At 36.4% G+C, this 23046-nt stretch overlaps 1 protein-coding gene across 9 annotated transcripts in view; it reads right to left on the bottom strand.

The window, feature by feature from the left end:
* Positions 1 to 22708, bottom strand: part of SUPT20H (SPT20 homolog, SAGA complex component) — a 29721-nt gene extending 7013 nt beyond the window's left edge. For 2 of the 9 annotated variants that reach the window (XM_021541893.2, XM_021541897.3), the window contains exons 1-20: positions 22628 to 22708; positions 21840 to 21937; positions 19839 to 19874; positions 18691 to 18749; positions 18541 to 18607; positions 17141 to 17270; positions 16432 to 16535; positions 15793 to 15909; positions 15616 to 15669; positions 15269 to 15408; positions 13867 to 14023; positions 13713 to 13769; positions 12055 to 12126; positions 10926 to 11083; positions 8742 to 8774; positions 6701 to 6812; positions 4501 to 4609; positions 4099 to 4257; positions 2066 to 2378; positions 909 to 1063 (exon numbers count right to left, since the gene is read on the bottom strand). In XM_021541893.2, coding sequence (XP_021397568.1) covers positions 909 to 1063; positions 2066 to 2378; positions 4099 to 4257; positions 4501 to 4609; positions 6701 to 6812; positions 8742 to 8774; positions 10926 to 11083; positions 12055 to 12126; positions 13713 to 13769; positions 13867 to 14023; positions 15269 to 15408; positions 15616 to 15669; positions 15793 to 15909; positions 16432 to 16535; positions 17141 to 17270; positions 18541 to 18607; positions 18691 to 18749; positions 19839 to 19874; positions 21840 to 21857 — 2050 coding nt within the window. In that variant the 5' untranslated portion in view covers positions 21858 to 21937; positions 22628 to 22708. The remainder of the gene's footprint in view (positions 1 to 908; positions 1064 to 2065; positions 2379 to 4098; positions 4258 to 4500; positions 4610 to 6700; positions 6813 to 8741; positions 8775 to 10925; positions 11084 to 12054; positions 12127 to 13712; positions 13770 to 13866; positions 14024 to 15268; positions 15409 to 15615; positions 15670 to 15792; positions 15910 to 16431; positions 16536 to 17140; positions 17271 to 18540; positions 18608 to 18690; positions 18750 to 19838; positions 19875 to 21839; positions 21938 to 22627) is intronic. The other 7 variants (XM_021541901.3, XM_021541895.2, XM_021541899.2 and 4 more) reach the window with 6 other exon arrangements.
* Between the last annotated feature and the right edge of the window lie 338 nt (positions 22709 to 23046).

Raw genomic sequence — 23046 nt, 5'->3', positions numbered from 1 at the left:
TGTGTCCCGTTTTGGTTATCACATTTTAAGAAGGATGTAAGCAAATTGGACAGTCTAGAAAAGAGTGACAGGATTATGAAAGGTTTGAAAAATACGACCTATCAGAAAGAGAAGACAAATGTGGGACATGACAGCATGTTTGATACTTAGAAGGTAAAGAGAAAACATGAACAACTATTTTTCACATCTGAAAGGTATAGGAGGAAAAAAAAATTGCAATTCAGGAGATGCACTGTAATTAGAAAGGAATCATTCTGCATGGATAATGAGCCACTCCAAACAGCTACTGAGGAAAACTGGAATGTTCTTCAGTGAAGGTATTTAAAGATAAACGTTGGTTCAATATGGTTTAGAGAGATTTAACTCATAAGGGATGGATATCTTGAAGTCTTCTACTGTTCTCATTCTATAACCATACATTAGACATTTTTAAATTATATTCATAAAAAATAAACTGGTATTTAAATCGTGCTTTTAAGACTTATATAGTTGCATTTGAAGGCAATATGGAACTACTTAATTGTTGTACAAGAATAAAATAGTACCAGGGCCAGAATAAAACACCCCACACATTTAAAAAGTGAGGCCTCTTTTTAAGTTCAATCATGCATTTTTTTCTGGGAGTCAGCATTATCAAAATTGCATTTGAATTTGGAGTTTCTCTCAAACTTTTTACTGAGCGCACCAAATAATCCAGGTTTTGACTGTGTATCCCCAGCCTAGCTCACCAAAAACCAGCTTAAAACAATCTCAACACAGCCTAGACCTTGAATGCAAAAACATGGATGTTGTTCTGAGCTCCAGCCATCAACCTCTTCACACAATGGCCACTTCAGTCCATTTTTCTCCCAAAATGTTTTCACACTGTCCCTGTCTGAAGGGTGGCTTTTCCACTCAGTCACACTGACCTGCTTGGGAGGCAGACTGCATTGCAGCGGGCAGCGCACTTGGTACCAGACCTCCTGGGGGTAAAATGCCACTCAGATTTATACCTGCAGGGGCTATGGCACCAGTGTTGCACCCCAACATGGGGTTTGAACCACTCATCAGTGACTGTGCTCCACTGTAGAAGAGGAAAGACAACACATCAAACCCAAGTGGCACAAGTAAATCTGAGTAAGTAAATTGTTGCTCTTTGTCTCATGGCAAATAAATCAGTAGCTTGCTGTAAATTATGGGACTATGGATAAAGCATCAATGCAGCTAAATAATTTTGCCTAGAGCATAACATATATTTCATATAATGAGACCATACTAGTTTTTTTCTTCTTTGATATCAACTGATAAAAATAAACCACAAGTGGTCCTTTCATTCTAGAAATACTAAAAGGTCAACAGTCTTCAAAATGGTTGTACTATCATAAAAGGAACAGGTTTGCATTTTCTTTTTGCCCTATAAAAAGTCCAATTTATCAACAGTGACCAGCTGCTGAACACCTTAGCTGGGTAATTTGAATGTCTGATACTTGCATTGAAGCACACTATGTGTCTTACACTGACCATCATAATTGCAGAATTTTTCTTAGTCTAAAAAGCAGTTCATGTTATACCATACCATCTATTCTTGAAAGCATTTATTATTTTTTTCAAACCACAAAATGAGTTTTAAGGATCAAAGAGTGTTTCACCTCTTTTCAAATTGATGCAAACAAATCTGTTCCCATTTTTCATTTAGATTGGTCTGCATATGATATTCTACTTCCCCTCTGATTAATAAAACATTCTCAAACTTAAAAGCAAAACCTCAGAAATCACTTAAATCACTTAAATTGAGATAAAACTTTAAGAAATCAACCTATACGACTCCACAAAGATGAAAACAATAAAGGCCTTTCTTAATAGATGTTTTTCAATAATCTAATAGTAGGTGACTTCTATTTGAGAAATACAAATAGTTTCTACTGGCTCTTCACTTTATAATTACAAAGTGAGTGATCTTTTTTGTACTGCAGATCCTGAAAAATATTTACCCTAATGGTTGGTGGACAGTCCTGAACCACACTGCCTCCCACCAATCAACCAAACCCCATGGCAAATTAAGAAACCATCATAACAAAACACTTACCACACAGAGCCCACTACATTGATGAAGTTAAGTCCTGCAGGGTTTGCCATGACCTGGGTGGAGGTTGTTCCTGTAGTAATGGATGTTACCATGGTGGAAAGAGGAATGGTCATTACAGGCAGTGCCTGGCTCAGAGACATTTGCTGCTGAGCAAATGGGGTTAACAAAGTGGGCTGAGGGGTGAAGCCTGAATCTTGGGGAGTAGGGGTGGCAGAAGGGGTAATAGGAGTTGAGCTCTGAGCATCAGGAGGGTGTGGGGTCGATGAAGGGGTGTTGGTTGGAGTAGGAGTAGATGGTTTAGGAGTTCCAGACCCTGCTCATTGAGAAAAATAAAAAGTGCTAGTTTGTTATAAAAGGCCAATCCTTTTTGTATAATAAGGTTAATGGAATCTTACTTAGCACTGACAATGTTTTCCGTTTTTTAGACTGCAAGTGTTAATTTCTACATGACAAATGTTGCAGCACACACATTGTTAAGGATGCAGTATAATCACAAAGAAAATCCATTCTCCATGCTTCATTCCTTGTGGCATACAACAATTTCTATTTTCCTTTAAGGTTTCTATAATCTATCATACATTAAGTCATAATTCTATTCAGGAATACTTAAAATAATTTCTTAGTGACCATTTTAACCTAATTAATGTTTGTCCTAAACTGTTAAACAAATAGTATCCATGTACTGCCTGCATAACTGGTTGTGTTAAAAACTTATCATGGAAAACAATCATGTATAATTTCAATGATCATGGGGCTGGTCTAAATTTCATCAGATAGCCAAACTGCAGTTTTCCAAGTATTGACCAAATAAAAAGCAACTACCTAATATTTAAGAACTAGAGGATAATACTGCATCTTTAAAAGCTACTGTGTAATTCTCTTTGCTTAAATGTAACACATACAGCTGTATTTGTTGTGGATGCAGTAGGCAAAGTCTATCAACAGAAAAAGAAAACAAAACAAAACCCCCAAAAAACTTGAGCTAGTTTTTTTGTTTTTCTTTTTTTAGCTTTCATGTCCTGCAGAAAGAAAGGAAATAAATATGAATGGCGACAAGAGCCTTAGAGTAACTGTGCAGCAGATTTACAGAATTCATAACACTAATGTAAAACCAGACTCAGTATTTTGGAAGAAAACTAGTTTTCTTTTTTATCTTGTGCAAAATAAGAAGGCAGAAAAGTTACACCTTTTGAGCTACCCAGATTTTAAATTATTTAATGCAAAAAGCATATTTTAATACCATGCAGGATACTGGAATGTGCAGTATACAATTATTCATAAAAAAACTGAGAAGTTGCAGCTATGGTTTCCTCTTTGTACAGATCTGTTCACGACATGGCTCAAGACACATACATGTTTTAGAAAACATTTTTGATCTACAGCTAAGATTAAAACGATCCTGTCAGTGTTAATGAAAATACTTTAACTAGGATGTCGCTTCTGATTGAAATTTGCATTTTTACACCTGAGAATATGGTACTATCGTCAGCAGCATCACCACCACACTTGCAATCAGCAATGATTTGTAAAACAGTGTAGGAGTGTTTTTAAAAAATCATCTTATCGTTTATTGTATCATCACCTTGGGACTGATCAGATTATATACATACATAGATACACAACTGCACCAGTTCCTATAACATTTAAAAAAACAGATGCTTAAATTATGTAAAGGCAAATTGATCTAACACACTGTTTTTACACCGGAATAAAAAAATCTACACTTTGGAATTTATCTCATCACATCATCTACCAACCAGCCTTTCGTATATGAGGAGATCATGCTAATTGCATAAAATGTATTAAAACGTATACACAGAGGGTGCATACATATATATACAAAAAACGAACACAGTTACAATAAACATAAAATACATACAGTGAACAAGAGACCTGCCTAAAGCTGCACAACTTATACAATTTAGGGTACACTGTACACTTAAGTTTCATAATTCCACAGGTTAAGAAGTTTATCTCAGGAAGCATTTATGCAAAAGCCTAAGATTTAATGGAGAATTTAGGTCGTGACTCACTTTGTGAAGAGCTCGCAGGAGACATGGCAGCTGGAGAGAGCATGCTAACTTGATTAAGATCCATAGATTGTTTCCGAGAAACACCAGGAGGCTTAGAAGGAGGAGGTGGAGTTGGGGATTTTAGATGGCCACTAGACTGTTGTGAGCTAAAAATACTGCCTGGAAAAGTATAATTAAAATACATTACTATTCTGTGAGTACATGTTAACTTAAATATTAGGATACAATTTTGTGAACAATATAAGCAGAAATTAAAAAAAAAAAAATCCCCAAAAACTCCATGCTCTTCTCACAGATGACGTTCTGGTATTTTTAAATTAAATCTTCATTAAAGGGACATCCTTTCATTTTACAACAGGCAGAACATGTTAAAATTAGATGTTTGAGTCAAAAAATTATTACCTGAAGAGCTACTTCCTGAACTTGAAGGTAATTTGATAGGAGGAGGTCGGTGTTTTACACCTTTCCCTAGTACTGAAGACTGAACAGAGCCTGATACACTTTCTGGCTGCTGGAAGGAAAGAGAAATTAACACTACCACAGCAATGATGAGAGCTTTCGCACAGCTGACAGAAGAGACAATTCAACTGATTTGTATGAAGGCTTCTCAGAACTACAATATTCCTTGCAGCCATTTCAGATGCTTATGTATTTATTAAAAAAACCCCAAACCTATGATGAACTCTCTTTTAGATAAAGTCTTTACCATCAAGAAGCAGCACGAAGGTGCTAGTAAAAATTTAAACTGAGCAAAGAAATAAGAAATATAATTAAAGTTTCACTTTTCTCCATAATTGTCATTTTCTGTAGTAATTCTCACAAACACAAAAGTGATGAATACACTTAAAATTATAAAACATTTAGGTTTTACTTGAAAAATTACGTAATTTCATTAATTCATTCTGTATATACCTGCCATTTTCAACCAAGACAGACTTAAAGAACAGGATCAGAATTCTTCATTCTAGGAGCAGGATTTCAAATAAATTTAGGAAAATCCTGAATGCAGAGAAATCAAAACACATTTCCCCACTGGCTTCAGTGGGACCAGAACTTCATATTCTTAGAGGTAAGATACAGCCTTTTTGTTTATTCTTATATCCTAATTACCAGGTTGTCTAAACATACACCCACTTCACCTACTGGAGCTTGCAGTTCTCACTCACTCACAATAGAACCTAAATCCATAATTCCAATAGCTGGCACTGTCTAAAGACTCAACAATAAAACACATTCAGTTATATTCCATGTGTTTTTGCCTTATAGCAGATATCCATAAATGACAGTAATGTTTAAACAAAAATACAGTTTGTTTAAACAAACTGCTGAAACTAGGAAATGAGGCTTGCAATATAGTGAATGGAGTATTTCAGTACTGGAGCCTCAATTAAATGTGCATGAGGTAAGAAATCAGAGCATTGTGCAGAATCACCCTTTTTGGTAAGCTTAACTTCCACTGATTTTCAGTAATAAGAGACAGTCCCTCTACATGTTTCTAATTGCTTGTTTATAAAAAAGAATCTTTTGAGGAAAGTTCTGAGAACTACCTTTCTGTTCTTGTATTAAAATCTGCTTTCTTGATTTTGAAAATAAAGACCAATGCCCCATTCAAATGGTGATATAGTAACCTGAGTAAGTCTGGTCCAGGCAAGCACCATTCCACCCAACTTGTGATTTTAATGTATATATACACACATGCATGTACATGTGTGCACACATACACAGAAACATCCATATCTCTTTTTGCAGTTGCTGAATGCTGCTGGTCTGCCTGACACCAGAAACTACCTCCTTCAGAAAAACATTGTTGGAGTTTGTAAGTAGGCATTTAGGGGAAAGATGTCACAAAGGAAATACCCCAGGGGATACAAATCTCAATTTACTAGCTGGAGTATAACATACAGCTCACTGCTGAAGCACCAACTCTGACCAAACAAAACCAGAAGCAAAAGCAAGTAAAACGCAAGGCAATGCCAACAGGCAGGAAAATCTGGGAATATAAGAGTTTATACTGAAAATGTAGAAATGTGTGTGCATGCAAAAATACACACTGCAAAGTTGTTGGGGCTTGTTTTGGAGGTTGTTTTGTATGCTTGAGGGTTTTTTTTTGCTTTTGGCTTTTTGTTTCTTTTGTTTGTCTTGGTTTTTGTTTGAGTGGTTTTTAAAGTTTTCCTCTTCAAATTGAAGAGAAAATAATTTGAATTTCTAAAGGTAAAATGTTCAGCTACTCCATCTGTTTCTGTGTTTACTGACCTGCAAAACAAGACACACAGCTGCATTTTACTATACTGCTCTATGAAAGATTCATATGAACAGGGCAAAATGCTAAAACAAAACTTTGGAGCTACCTACATCATACACAGCCAACCCCCCAATGCCTCAGAAGAGCTAAAAGACAACATCCGAACATGGAAAACACAAATGCTTTCCACTAACTTTTCCAATATACTCACATAGAATGATCATGACCATAATGCAATTAGAAATTAATTCAGGATAGCATTTTTAGGTTATTTTACTGTTAAATATGGATAGCAAAAATTATTCTAATAATTCAATAATTAACCACAAATAAAACAAATTTGTAGCTTGATAAACTCACTTCCATTTCCTTCCCTGGAGAAAGATGACTGACTGATCCACTTGAATTATGAAACATTTTCACAGTACATTTAGCTTCATTTTGCACTAACTCCTGGTACTGATTCACCACCCTAAAACAAACAATGAGGACATGAAAAGATTAACAACTTTGAACTTCCAAAGTAGATACTTGTAGATAAACAGATAATTGTATATGTTATAGTCATATATTTTATATATTATGTAAGCATATCTCTATATAACATAGAGATGCACATATATAAAACATACTTATACTTCTTTGTATCTTTCTACATTATATTCCTGGGCTCTTAGATTTATTCCGTTTTAACATTTAATATCTTTTTTTTTTCTAATACAAAATAATAGTGTGAGAAACACTCTACTGGAGGAATATAGGAAACCATAGAACAGTTCCATTCCCCAAAGCAACTGCAGATCTTTGGGATGTCAGTCAATGGGGATTCCATTCCCGCTTTTTTACAGAAGTCCAGAATCCTCTATAGAAAGTGTCACTTCTGGTTATGTTGCCTGTGATACAGTCAACCCTCATTCAGCTTGAGGTCTATGACAGGTGAGGAGTCTAAATGCAAGGGCTGACCAATCACTCCCCTGTGAGCATTATGACAGACATTCGACAAACAAGTTTAAAATACTGTTCTATCAAACAGAATCAGATACTACATCTCTATTAATCTAAGACAACCAAGCTGAGGGAATAGTGTTTCACAAACATGAGTGCAATATAACAAATGACCTTGAAATCTAACACTGAAGTGCTGTAGTCACTTACACTCTGGCAGACTGGACCTCAGTGAAAACCTGCTGGAATATTTCCATTACCTCACACCTAAAAGTGATGAAATACTCTTTATCTTGATGTAGGTCTGCTTCTGTTATATGCTGTTACCTGACTAATGCAGACATAAGCAAGGGCCCTGACACACATGACAAAGGAAAGAGGGCAGTGCACTTTTTGTAGCAAATAGGTTTTAGGTTTTAGACTGACTTAAAATATGGTGGCATCAGGGTAGTAAAATGCCGTGTACTCAAAAAAAGGTGGTCTTGCACTCCCTCTACTGTTTCTTCTTGTACTTGTCCCTGAAACCCTGTTGCTTATTCTGATGAAGGGACTTGTGCAACCCAGTGACAAACATGATCAGGAAATCAATCACAGTTAAAACCAGGCTCTTGTAATATTGTTGTTTTACTTTCCAGCCAGCCAATCTCCCCAGTTCAGCTTACAGAACAAGCAGCAAAAGTATCAGCACAAAGGAGGCAGGAGAGAATATAAGTAAAAGACTTTCTGGATCAAAATCACCTATTTAAAAGAAGAACATTATTACTGATTTTTGATCAAGTCAAAGACTCATTTCCCTGCCACGCACATAACGTGCCACACAGGCATGGGGATAAGAGCTATGGTATGTACATAGCCAGTGGTATCCTATGGAGGCACAAAAACACAACTGGCTCTGACAGAGGTTGCTCTTTAAAGGTTCTGTGCTTATATGCACAGGCAATCTAACATGATGTACGCTGACAAACACTTAAAACCACTTATCTTGCTGCCTCAGTTATCCCTGAATTGCTATGCCTACTCATTCTATAACTAAAATATACTGAAAAACTGTTTTATTACTAGCTTCTCTAGGAAAGCTGAATCAAAACATGCACAATACACAAAACGAAGGTGTATAAATCTTAAATCCTAGATTACACTTCAAACAAGAAGTTCAAATGAACCATTTCCATGATTGCAAATTTACTGTGCCAAATGTTCAGATGAAATTACTCCTAAGTGCTCTCAGAGTTCAGGTGTACTCACTTATTTGATGTCCTCTATTCTTCCTTGCTTGTTAAATACAGAAACTACACACTATTCTACTTCTTGATATGATGACTAATTCCTCTTTTTTTCATTTGTTCTGTATCTGTTTCCATAACTGTAACACTGGCAGTATCCAGTTTTGCCAAAAAGAAACAAAATTTATTATTTGTCATCAAGCCAATTAGCTGTACAAACTATATTAAGTTACCTTTCAGCATCAGTCTTCGAACCAATAAGGAACCTAAAATGTAAAGTACATTTTCAGTCATGAATTGGACTAAAAGAACATATTTTTATAATCACAAGGCTTCAAACAAATGGCAGTGCTGTGTTTTTTTCATACCTGCTCGAAATACAAATGATAATGTATCCATTCAATCGATCATTCAGTACTTGAAATACACACTTGACTTCCTAACTATATATACAACCTACACACATGATCTAATATGGTCTCCTTTAACAGTAAATTACCTACAAAACAAAAGGCAGAATATAGAAGTTTTGGATTTTATATTTTTTTAAAATATGGAAGCAAGTAACTGCTACAGAATTATTTATGTAAAAAGTACAAAGGGAAAGTTATGCATAAACCAACACCATACCAGTACACTCAAACTGAAATATAAGCGTTCTGAGGGGAGATCAAAAACAGTCCTATCCATAATATTTTAACAAACATTTAGTTTCCATTGTTTGATATCACTTATGCCAATTCCAACACCCTGTGATTTCCCAGACCTCCTAGATAAATATCTCTCTTTTGCATAACACTTATGGCTTGCAAATTTATTGCTATGTTTAACTTTACAGAACTTTCTCCAACTCAAAAAAATTTCAAAAACCATTTTATTTTACTGAACAACAAAAATGTTTACTTCACCTTTAATTTCATATGACAGTTTGCCAAGGATGAGTTATCCAAATTTGATGAACTTTAACTGTTAGTGTCTTAGCAATTATTTCCAAAACCCCCCAAGCATTTAATACCGCTAAATTCATTTAATTCCCAGTTTTATTACAAAACTCTAAGCTAGCATTGTTGTTTCAAGAAGAAACATGCATGCTGGTTTTGGCTAGGGTAGAGTTAATTTTCTCCATGGTAGCTGAAATAGGGCTGTTTTGGATTTGTGCTAAAAACAGTGTTGGTAATACATGGGTGTTTTAGCTATTCCTAAGCAGTACTGACAAAGGTCTCTCACAAGCAAAAGGGCTAGGGGTGTACAAGAAGTGGGGAAGTGACACCACAAGGACAGCTGACCCCAAGTGAGCAAAGGAAGGGATATTCCATACATACCATATGGGAACATGCTCAGCATACAAAGCCAGGGCAAAAAGTAAGAGAGGGTGGGGGAAGCATTTAGAGAGAAGGCATTTGTCTTTCCCAGTAACCATCAGGTGTGATGGGGCCCTGCCCTCCTGGAGACAGGCAAACACCTCCCATGGGACGTGGTGAATTAATTCCTTGTTTGGCTTTGCTAGCATGTGTAGGTTTTCCTTGACCTATTAAACTGTCCTTATCTCAGCCCACATGGTTCCTCACTTTTACTTTTGCTATTTTTCCCCCATCCCACCAAGGAGGTCAGGGGAGGAGGGAGTGAGTGCTTGCATGGTGTTTACTTGCCAGCTGCGGTTAAACCGTAACAGTATGGAAACAAACCGTGAATAGCTCAAGTCTAGGGATAAAATATTCTTAATACTCAGGATGTTTTACAATTTTAATAAAAAATAAGAGAATTATTACATACAAGAAGATAAAAATAACTTTCATTAACAGAACTAAAAGGTTTGCTCAGTCTCACTGCTCCTTGCCTTAGTGAAATTTATAGGCTCTACTCTGCTGCATGGATTCCTCCACACAAATAATCTGGTATCTAGAACAAAAACAGCAGAGAACAGAGAATCTTTGTAGAACCGCAGCCAAAACCAGCATATTCCAAACAATTCAAAATTATGAAGCTTCTTAGAAGCTCATGTTTTTCTTCATTTATTTAGTTCAACTGGATCTAAGAGTAAACAGAATATAGTCACATCACATACTTTCATAGTACCAGGCAATTTTTGAGAACAATCAAAATTCTGAGTATCACCAAAAAGGAGTGCAACAACATCTCATAGTGTTTCCACAGTTTTCATGATTGGATTTGCTGGTGGTCTTATTTCTCCCCCAATGTATCTTTAATGTAAAAGAACATACTAATTTAATGTAGAAGTACATTTGAATTATGACTGTTGCTTGTACATATTTTGGTTTGGGGTTTTTTTTTTTGGTTAAAAAATCTTAACTCGGACTTCTAGCTGTAGAGTATTTGCGTGACTGAAAATGACAATTAATGTTTGTTTTCCTCCACCTACTGATCACAGCATAGTTAAAAAAAAATATGCAACTTACTGTGATGGAGTTAATAGGTTGTCATTTTCCTCATCACCTTTGAGTGTTTGAATTTTACCATAGTACAAGGGATTGCCAAGAGACTGAAAAATGGTCAGTTTTGTTTTTTGAACCTGATTACCAACTTCACATTCAAACACATAATCATCCTTCATTTCCTAAAAAGACAGAATGACCTAGTAAGTCTTGAACAAGCCTTAGCTGAAACAGCAAGTAAAGCAGACCAACTCCATATACAGAGTAAGAAACATTCTATAAGTAACTTTAGGTAACACTCTATAGGAAGGGGTGCATTATTTAAAATGAAAGTGATTCCAGAAGTTACATTAACAGGATGAGAGGAAAAGCATTTATCACGTCTTAAAAAATTATTGCAAACCCCAAACAATCATGTTAAATATAGAAATGTACACTGGGTAAATATAGATAGAAACAGTTTTATATGAATTATGACAATGCAAAAAACATTGAGAGTAAAATGGAGCTGAACATTAAGTTCTATGGTGAAGCATTACTTTTTTCCAACAGGCAACTACAAAAATATCATGATACATGTTGTTAATAAAGCTAGTACCTTGTCTCTAAAATTATAAAAAAATAATTATGTGATTCAATCACATAACTAATCAATGAATTATTATTAATGCAAATTAATCAATGATTATATTAAATTACTACTTCTGACCAAATCACATAGCTTGTGCCAAAAATGTTAAGGTTCAACTTAATCATCGCAGAAAGTTTTTTTGTAAGAGGCATTTAATATTAATCTCTTTCAAAATGTAACATTTTTATTTTAATAAAGCTCTTTTTCATCAACCTTTGAATTTCTGAGTAAAGAAAGCAATTTGTTGTACAGAGTTCTGCTCCATGTAAATTATGATAATTTCTTTAGTACAAGCTGCTTATCCTTGTATTTCTGGAAAATCTGAGGAAATCACTGACCACATGCTTGCTTGACTGTATAAAATTACAAGTCTCTCTGGTAATCTTCCCATGTCTCTGTAACACATGGAAGATTAATTAAACTGGGGGAGGGAAGATTATTCCACATTACATTGATTTTGTTGAAATAAAAGGCATTTTAACTAGAGACAGTGAACTTTGGCCAAAGATCTAAATTACTCACGTGTGCTGGCCAGACAGTTGGTTGTGAGTCATCAGACTTGATAGACTTTTCCACTTTGGCATATTTTTCCACCTTAAAGCAAACAGAGAGATGAGAAAAGAAAGAATCTCCCATGTTTCCTCAAGGAAATATAATTGAAGAACCTTCAGAACTTTACATTTATAGTGTTATTTATACCACATTTGCTATGTTAAACTTAAGAGTGAAACATGGTTTCAGACTACAGTCTGAAATCATTGCCTGCAATGTGGAATGGATAAGTAATTTCACAGTAACAGTAATTCCTAAAGCCTCTGATTACATCAGGTACAACACAGTTAAAGTGAAAAGAGGGTTTGTTTTGTAGAAACTTACGCTGTCATTTCATGTGTTATCTGCGTTCTTGGCAGCCCTATGATGTCCAAAACTACAGTCTTGTCTAGTCTACAGTCTTTTAAAAAAATCTCAGCATAGTAGAGAAAACTTGTGGCACAGGCCCTGGGTGTCCTGGTTGGTGGCAAGTCAAATATGAGTCAGCAGTGCCTTGGCAGCCAGGAGATCCAGGTATGTCCTGGGGTGCATCAGGCACAGCATTGCCAGCTGGGCAAGGGAGGGGATTGTCCTGCTCTGCAATGAGGCTACCTCACCTCGAGTGCTGGGGGCAGTTCTGGGTGCCACAATATAAGAAGGATATAAAGCTACTAGAGAGTGTTCAAAGGAGAGCCACAACAATGATGAAGGTCCTTGAAGTGAAGCTGTATGAGGAATGGCTGAGGTCACTTGGTCTGTTCAGCCTGGAGGAGACTGATGGGAGGCCTCACTGCAGTTACAAATTCCTTGTGAGGGGAAGAGGGGAAGGCACTGACCTCTTCTCTATGGTGACAGTGACAGGACCCCAGGGATGACCTGAAGCTGTGCAAGGGGAGGTTCAGGTTGGATATTAGGAAAAGGTTTATCACCCAGAGGGTGTCTGGGCACTGGAACAGGCTCCCCAGGGTAGTGGTCACAGCACCAAGCCTGACAGAGTTCAAGAAGCATTTGGATAAGACACATTATATGATTTTGGGGCTTGTCCTATCCTGCAGGACTAGGAGTTGGACCTGATGATCCTTGTAGTGCCTTCCAACTCAGATTTTCTACAAGCCCCTTCTGTACACTAGTAGTATGTATTTTGGCAGTGCCAGAAACCAAGAATATGAATGCCCCCAAGAGAAAAATGCACACAGAGTGAAAAAAAACAACTCTAAATTAGAATTCTCTGCATAACACTTAAAACTTTTGGAAATATTAATGTCCATAGCATAACATATTGAAAGACAGGAATTCCTACCAAGATGAAAAGAGACCCATTTTTAAACAATCTACAAACCTCATTTGCTTTTCTGTTTTTCATCATGCTATCAGACAACAGACGTGCTCATTAAGCCTACAGAAGAACAGTGCTAACAATTTCTTTGTGTTGGTTACTTCATCCAAACTATTCTACTACAACTGCAATATATTACAGTGTGGCTTAACCTGTGTTTATACCTTATGGCACAGAAAAGTAATTGTAAATGTTAAAGCCACTCCTATTCTTTTAAAAGGTCATTCTTTGATACTGGTTACTTCTTAGACACTTCTTCATAGAATACAATTTCTAGTAATTGCTAATTATACATAACAATTGGTAATCTTACATCTACTTCAGAAGGAGCAGTCAAGTAGCAAGGGTTCTGTTTCCACATATCTACACACTGGAAAACAAAAAACAGGATTAATATATTAAATCCTTTCACTAAATAGTTAAAGTATATGACATTATTTTTCAAAATTAATTACATTAATACTTACATTTCCAGCTTTTGAAATTTTGAGGTCATACTGCTGGGCTGCTTTCCTCTCCTTCCTTTTCTGTAAGTAGTCAAGTAGTCTGAGCTGAGGTGGAGTTGAGTAGTGAGCTACTTCTTGCTGTCTGTTCAGAGAGGACCTTGAGTATCTTTTGAAGCACCTATGGCAAAATGACACCTAAGCTTGTAAAACCATCAACATGAACTTCCCCTTGTACAAAATCAGAAATATGCAGGGAACTGCTACTTACATGGAGACTAGTAAGTTTTAAAATACCAATTTAAAACTGCTTTTCTGGATTACACTGTACAACGCTAAATTATGATTCCATGTTTATAAAATATACCAGTATTTTGTCCATCTGTTCCAGCACTAAGGATGGGGTTATTTTTTAAATGCCTAATTACAGTACATCATCACAATGAGTAATTAAGATGCTGCCAAGCTTAAAATATTTGTGTATTATCATAGTTTCAGTTCCATCAAATGATCCTTGTCCTGCTTATGTAAGTATAAAGTTATAAAGACAGTAACTATCCTCTGGTCTTTCTTTCATGACAAACTCATGGTTTCAGTAATGCTGTTCTGGACATTCATTTAATCCCTTTTCCTATTTTTCTAATGGAATATTTGTTGACCACCAAGCTTTAAATTCAAGGACAACTTGATAAAATTAATGATTTACATTTTTTTAGAAATTCCCACTGGTTTGGTACTAGCATAGTATTTTAATGCAGATTTAGTTTTAAATATTTCAGTAACTGTGACAGACCACTAATACATTTCTTATTTACAGAGTGAATGCAACTCTTGTGATAGAACAAACACGTTGAACAAATGTTTCAAGCTTCTGTGGAAATAAAGAAGGGCCCAACTATGCACAAAAGTGAAATAATTTCAACATTTTGTACATAGTGCATACCACATTATTTTAAATTTTTCCAAGATTCCTATACACTTACACTTCTGTTTATCCTGAATGACAAACATACAAATAATTATTTTCATTTGGTCATTCGGGATTAAACTTATATGAAGCTTTTAACAAATTAGAGACCAATATGCAACGTATCTGTTTATATATTTTACATTACTGAGCTGCCATCTGATTCTGCTTACACAAAACCTATGCAAAAAAACCCCCCAAATCTAAACTGCAATATAACTGATTATGTTAAGAAAATACTTATATACTTTCCTTTGATACACAAAAATAAGCATATTACAGTATCTACTAGTAACTGAAGTAAAATACAATATTGAGCACTTAAAAATAAGAAGTAATTTCTTGACTGTTTCTCACACATTTCTCTTTAAGTTACAGGTATTACATATGAGGAGTTGTATTTTCACATAGAGCATTACTTAAATTTTTTCTGAAAGCATATTTCATACTGAAAACTACCGTTTCATGGGGCGAGTGTTCATCTTCTGCTTGTTGTACAGGAGCCTGTTTGTAGTACAGGTCACTGCTATTGAAGGGTCAAGACACAAAGGCTCTGCTGTAGCCAAAATAAGTTGGCTCTCAAGTAGGAGTTTGTCCTCCTGTAATATACAGAGTTATTAATAAATATAAAAATAAGAAAACTTTTACAGTAGTCAAGTTCCTATATACTTATGCATGTAGACATTATCTTAGAAAAAACTGAAAAAAATATTAAACAAATAAAAAAATAAAAAATCTTAATAAGTTTTTGTTTTGTTGTATATTTATGACATCACTGTAAATTTTTTAAATAACCTCTAACCTACCTGTGTCCATTTGTGGTTGTCACTTGTTATAGAATGTACGTCACAGATTAAAGTCTGAGGAAAAAGACATAATGGCAATTATGAATAGTAGGATTTGATAATATATGTTCAGTAACAGTGCTTATCCAGTCTAGGAACTACCCTGACACTGAGAAATTACTTAAGGCTTCTCTTTACCTGCATTGTAGGTCGCAAAAGAATGTGCTTGCTTTGGTATGTTGGAGATTTCATGTTACCAGACTGCCTATAGTCACGTATTTCTGCTATGACACATCCACAATGGAAAATATTAACCTGGTTGAAAGAAAAACACCAGCTTTTGAATAAACATTTACCAATCTTCCCCTGCCTCTACAAAGAAGTTTGTTATATAATATATAAAATTCAGCGAAACTAGGAATAAAACTCACGACTAAGATTTCAGACCAGCGGTCTTTCCTATGTGCATAGACATGTTTGTCCTAGACATACCTAAAACGCAAGCTTCAAATGCAGCGTTTTCATATGCCAGCAATGCAGTTGTAAGAAATTCCCATGCCAAACATTCCATAATGACAAAGAACAAAGGAAATTTTGCTAGAGCAGAGTTGAAGATGTTTCACGGCTGTAATCACAGCAATCTCTCTTCTTCTCCTCAGTAGTAAGTACTTTTTTTTTTCCCTACATATCAATAAAATATTTATTTGGGGCATTAAATACTACAGTTTTATATGCACAAGTGTCTTATGTTTACAATCACCTATGTGAAGCACTCAAAAAAATTAAGGTCTATCTGGGTACAATACGCAAGTTCTTTTTGTAAACTAAAATTCAAACCTGAGATTTTTCCAAAAGATCAACCAAAATAGGTGGTAGCTCCTCTGCATCCAAATATTCAAGCAGCTCTCCTTCTTCATAAGGCAAACGAATGGTCTCAGAATCTGAATTTAAACAAAACACATTATCTTTGTGTGTCAAGTTCACACATGAAGAAATCTGAAACAAACTTGCCAAAGGAAAAAGCAGTGTTGGCAGAAACCTATCCACACATACCATTTTTTTGCATGGTATTAATTTTACATCCATTTCTGTACTTAAGAGTTTTAGTTAGCTCTTACTGTTCTAGCTTTTGTTCCCAGGTGATACAATGTATGATCTTATTGCCCATGGCAGTACAAATGGCATAAAAATGCCACCAAAGTAGAACAAAAATGCCTCTAGGCAAATCTAGACATGAGAAGCAGTGAAAGAAACAATTTGACAGAAGGAACCTGAAGTGAGAGAAACTTGGATATGCAGCTCCAGAAACTAAGGGGAAATAAGAGACAGGAAGGCTATCAAAAAGACTCCTATCTACAGATTTTGTTTGTAGATAAACAGCTCAGAGCTTTATGTAAATTTTTAGTTCAAGTAGAGCTGATTGTTCTCCCATCCCACACCCTGGAATTATGTTGGAAGTGAAACAGTTAACGGTAAACAACAACACATTCTAAAAAGTTTATATAGCATTCTGAATATTTTTAAAAATCCAAGAGAAAAATATTACCTGAACCATTTTTTCCCCTGAGCATCAGTGAATAACCCTCATTTCCTGGATAGAGGTTTACCACCAGACATGATAACGTCTCCTGCATAACCAGCTTCTCAAGTAAGTTCACATTTCGTCTCAGTTTCTGCTTTAAAGGTAAACATTTCTCATGAACATAATACTATGAAATAATTAGCAGAAATAAAAACAACTGCTAGAATGTGACTTAGATTAATGACAAATTATACATCTAAACAAGCCCAGTTAATTTAATTGTACTGTATTCAGCAGAGTAAAGATATTATGTATTGTCACACATGTTTATAGACACAGATTTATGAAAAAATCCCATTAATTTAAATTACAAACCCTAGAACTGGAAGCCCACCAACAACAGAATTAATATGAATAACCTTATGCTAAAATGTTGTAAATCTACAGTGCACCATTATTTGTATAATTTCTATGAACATCATCAATCCAGTACAACTTGTTTGGTAACAACAAAATATTTCAGATATTCCTAACAGATGAAGGCATTTCTCTCCAGAATTAAAATAATGAATTGGAGCATTTGGAAGCTTTCTTAATTGCACTTATTTGCTGAAATCTGATCTAGCAGCTGCAGATACTATTCCATTATTGAACTGTAAAACTATCTTTTCCAAGTATAACACATTTTTATAATTACTTGGTGTGTTTCAGAGATAAACATTCCACAAACTGAAACATTTGAAATCTCCTTAGAACTTAAGAGACAATGAATTCTGAACCTCAGATAATTTTACAGCCTCTGGTTGGAGACCATATTTCATCACTGGGTACAACCATTAACTGGGAGTTAACCTGAGTGCTCATTTGTCTTGTCATTCATTTTAGTTCCTTGAAAGCAGCTTCCACAGCTTTCTCTTCTTGTTCAATTTGACATTCAGAGTTTAGCCAAGTAATTTTTGCCTTTTACACCTCATATTTACCACTGGTAAGTCTGAGTCTCTTTGCTAACATTATGAAAATTTTTCACAGAACTTCTTAGTTTACCAGCATTTGGAGAAATAAATCTGAATTTACAACAAAATTACAGGGTCTGAAGAATGATTCACATTTTTCCCACAAAAGTCATGCTAAGCAATTGATTGTGAAACAGTGATAATAACAACAATGCACATGGCATTGATGCTGGCCCCAAACTTTAACACAAGTGCCCTTCAGTGACACAGGATTAAGACAGAATGAACAGCTCACTAAGCCAGACTAGACCTTACTATTCACATTACACACTCTTATCTTTAGGTGACTACTACAGTAAGAAGGGATTATACTTCATTTAACAAAGAAAATAAGTGGAATTAAAACCAAAGTATTTTCTCAATCTGCCTGTTTAGACAGAAATGAAAAGCTTTCCAGCAATTTCCACTTACCTTTATCTCAGGCTCTTTTTCACATTCTTCAATATACAAATCATAAAGTTTTTGAAATACAGATTTTCTGAAATTAAAAAGACTCAATATGTAACCAAAATTAAATAAAAGAAATGCTATTAAAAAACGAAATATTGAAACTCTCAGTACCTTCCACTTGATAAATATTTTCTTTTGGGAGGTCTCTGGCGGGCGCTTTCAATGATATACTAAAAGAGAAAAGTAAACAAGAAACCAGCATACATTACAAAGAAATTTAATTCTAGTTACCACACAGATCATTACCAGACAGTGTTCCATGTATACAGAAAGTAATTAACAGTTATGGTACATGACTGTTCCAAAAGTGCACTAAACACAATCTGTTTATGTTACAGCCATCAATAAGAACACAGCTCAATTTAGCTGTCAAAGACAGCATTTCATGCCTATGGCATCAGTTCCCTGCAAGTTCTTGATTGTACACTCACATCTTGTAATTACAGTAGTAACTAACACTAGAACATTACTGTATTTAGTTACCACTACTGAAATTCATGTGGTTAACACACTAAGGTACAACAAGGTACTGGCTTGACAATATTTACAAATCAAATACTCTTCAACATGATAATTTCAGGAAGTTCTCCCTTTGCCTTTTGCATTTACATTCTTTTTCTCTATAGAGCTGTGCAATATAAATATAATTCACGTACATTATACATTTGAATTAAAAAAGAGTAAGAGAGATAGCATCATCCAGTAAATGTGATTTATATTCTAACAAGGTTTCTCCAAATGTCTATTATTTGAAGTATTTAAATTAACAGCTTTTTTCAGAATTTATGTGAAGGGAGGTTCTCTTACAGGAATGTGCATTTCCCTTAACAGGGTTCAAGGTAACTGTTATATCAGATGACAAGCATTAAAGAACATGAATGTGAAGGCACTTATCTCTTTATTCTCATTAGGTTATCCTTAAAAAACACGAACAGGATTTTATCATATATTTCTGTAAGGTGTCTCTGTAGAACCCTACTTATTTCACAGCACACACTGGTTTAGAAGGGGAAAGCTCAAGTCTTGCACAGTCTATCACCATCACACTTGATGATGTTTCCAGTACAATGGGTAAGAAACAGCAATTTTAGTGAGAATTCAGCAAACTCAGTGTTACACGCATAGGTGATTACACATGTATGTATTTACATAATGTTGTTTTCTACCACTCTTCAGGAAAACTAAAAAATAGCTGTTTTATTTTTATAACTCTGAGATCAATAAATTATGTATGAACAAGTAAATTAGCTGCTTCTTACCTCGGCACGATCCAATGCCAGTTCTAAAGCTTGTTGCTGCAATAACAAAGGGTTTTTTTAGAAATTACATGACTTTTTTTAACATACTCATACATGAAAAGCACCCCAACAACCCTACCACTACTGATACGAATTTATAATTAGAAGATGGGCTCAAAAATTCTTTGGCACATACTAAACTTAGCTAAAATCTCATGTAATTGCATCACAATGCTTGGGTAAATTATGAAGCATTAGAACAATGAAAAGCAATTAGAATTAAAAGTAAAAATGGGAATTACACCTAATAAAAGCAATAACAAACACTACCCAAAACAATTAGAGATGACAACTAGAAAACCTGATCTCTTTTGTTAAGCTGGTCACTAACTCAACAGAAAGGATAGGCCAAAATATCCCTGGAACAGATGTCCAGGAAGAAAACATTTATCTTTTATGTACCAGTGCCCAAGTATAGGTACAGTTATTTTTCACAAAATAGAAACAAAGATCTTGTGCTCAGAACATTACTTCTGCACATAATACAATTTAAGAAGTGTTCCTTATTATATACTCTTAGGTGGCTAGGAAACAAAACCAGCTTCCATTACAGACTTTTTCCAAGGCAGGCTAGAAGTCTGCCCAACCCCCACAAAACACAGCAAAATCTGCTAAAGCTTCTCAATATCCCATAGCATGGTATACTCTACCATTTATTTTAATGAATTTAGCTTCTTTGTTATGCTTTTTACTTCAGTACACATGCAGTTGACATACTTCTATTTCAAAAAGAGCCTGCAACTTTACAGATCAGAATTATGAGTTCTTGGACTAAAATTTGACAAGTATTTCAAACCAGAATAAACAAGCACCAGTGTCAAAAAAAACCCAAGAAAGTCTTCCTTGGCTCCTAATGTTCCTTCTCTGGCACTCACTTAAGCTCTGACTTCCTTTGTGCAGGAATAATGTGCAGCTGTTAAATGAACCAGACAATGAGACTGATTAGGGGTAGGGAGGAAAAAAGAGGACACTATTAAGAACCAAAGTGTTGTAGGAGAATGTCAGGAGCTTGACTCATCTCCCGGTAAGTCCGGAGGAACAATGCATTCACTTCAGTGGCAGCTGGATAAAGTCCTTAGGAATGTACTTGTGACAAGCTCTAATATTTGGTGAAGCTTAGGAATACTTGTAATAGGTCCCTCTTCCCAAATATGCATTTGTTCTATTCCCTCAGTTTAAACCATCCCTATCAGCTGCTCCTAAAAGCAAACACCTCTACTTGAGCCTCAAGAAATAGAAGACACACAAACCATGTCCAATCCAAGGTAGTGCCAGTTATTACATAGATATTGTTTTACTACAATAGAATCCAGTGAAGAAACCCATACTACACAACAACAGAAGAACAACAAAGAAATATACAACAAAAACATTCATATACTATACCTAAAACAAAATTTCTTACCTGTTCATGAAAATCCCCCCACCTACTTACCATACTACTGTGAGGTAGAACCTGCCACGACAGAACACTTTAATTTTCAAGTGCCTAGGTGCTTTTATGAAAATGTCAAAATACTGAAGCTTTCTATATAAGAGAATATATCTAGCAGATACATCTACAATGCCTATGTCTAGGTATGATTTCAAATATTCAATTCACTGACTGTTTAACATTAGGTAAAAATCCATGGCAATATTAGCACCTGTGAATACAAGACTACTATGTAGAAGCAGGATTTATATACACCCAACTTCCTACAACCACTCATGACTGAAAACACCACTAGCTTGATATGGCAATTCCTATGCTGCACTGGCCAGTGAGTAAGTGTTTAGAAGTGTTCACAAGCTATGAAGAAAGACACTCCTAAACAAGGAAATCTCAGAATTCAGCAATAGCAAGCAAAACAATATTTTAAAATAAAATGTCCAATATTAATAGCATTCTCCTCATCAGGCAGACAGCTAGCAGACTAGAACAAAAAGATTTGAAATTATATGAGCTAAATCCTAACTTACCATTGTAGTAGAAGCCATGTGGCCAAATGGCAAAAGAAGTACTCAAGGAGTTTTGTGTAGCTGGCAAAGAATCATATTTGATGGTTAGACCTGGGGTACTGAAAACAAAAAATTCAAGGAGAAAAAAAATACCATTGAGAAACTAAATGGGTATTTATTTAAATGCAACACTTTTGGTTTTTAATTCTACTTGAATGTCATTAGCAGTTTCCTCCAAGAGTAGGAACAAGTGTTCCATCCGCTGCTAGTGTGGAGGTTCTCACTCCAATGACCACTACTACTTTTCACAATCATTTTACCTTAGTTTTATTCAATAGTAAAGCAATAAGCATGTAAATGTACATATAGTTTTCTCCATTGCAGAGATCTACCTAGGCTATCCCAAATGTCAATCCTCAGATGCACAGGAGGCTAACACACTGAATGAAAAGCAGAGTGTTTAACACACTGCATCAGCTCTTTTGTTTTTCTTTTGAGAAGGTGCTATTCCATAGCCAATTCCTCCACTAGCGCTGTCTTCCAGCATTGTTTGGTTTAAAACTGACTCATAGCAGGCTGTCAATCAAGAAATAAAGAGAATTGCTGCCACCCCCTCCGCGGCCCCGCCGGGCTGAGAGCGAGCGGCGCAGCCCCGACGGCAGCAGCGGCCGGGAAGGGCCGGGCCGGGCCGGCAAGAGCCAAGGGCGCAGGCCGGGCCCCCGCGTCCCTTCCCTTCCCTCCGCGCCCCGCCCCGCCCGGCCCCGTCCCGCCGCCCCCTCCCCGGCCGTGGCTCCGCCGAGCGCCGGTACCTGCGGCCTGTCCCGCGGAGCCCCCGGCGCAGCGGCCCCGCCGCCCGCCCGCGCAGCGCCCCCGCCGCGGCGTCCCGGCCGCCCGCCCCGCCGCTTCCGAGCCGCGCCGGAAGGGGCGGGCAGGCCGCCGCGGGACCGCCGGCGCCGGCGGGGCGGGCTGCGGGTGCCTGGGGGTCACGCAGAGGTGCCCAGGAGTTGGACGGGTTTGGTGGTTTAGTTTGCAAAGCGCTTGGACTGCGCTGCAAGTGGCAGCTTTAATGCCCTTGTGAAGATCAGGCTAGGACCCTGTGCGTGTCAGGGATGCTGTAAGGATATTTGAAGGGGTTTGGTATGTCCATCTCCTGGCCCTGCACAGGACTGAGAGTCACACCATGTGCGTGAGAGCAGTGTCCAAACACTTCTTGAAATGAACAGGTTTT

Source organism: Lonchura striata, chromosome 2 (assembly GCF_046129695.1).
Source record: "Lonchura striata isolate bLonStr1 chromosome 2, bLonStr1.mat, whole genome shotgun sequence".
In the NCBI taxonomy this organism is placed as follows: Eukaryota; Metazoa; Chordata; class Aves; order Passeriformes; family Estrildidae; genus Lonchura; species Lonchura striata.
Note: the sequence above shows the minus strand (reverse complement) of the source record. Positions and strands in the feature narration are given on the sequence as shown.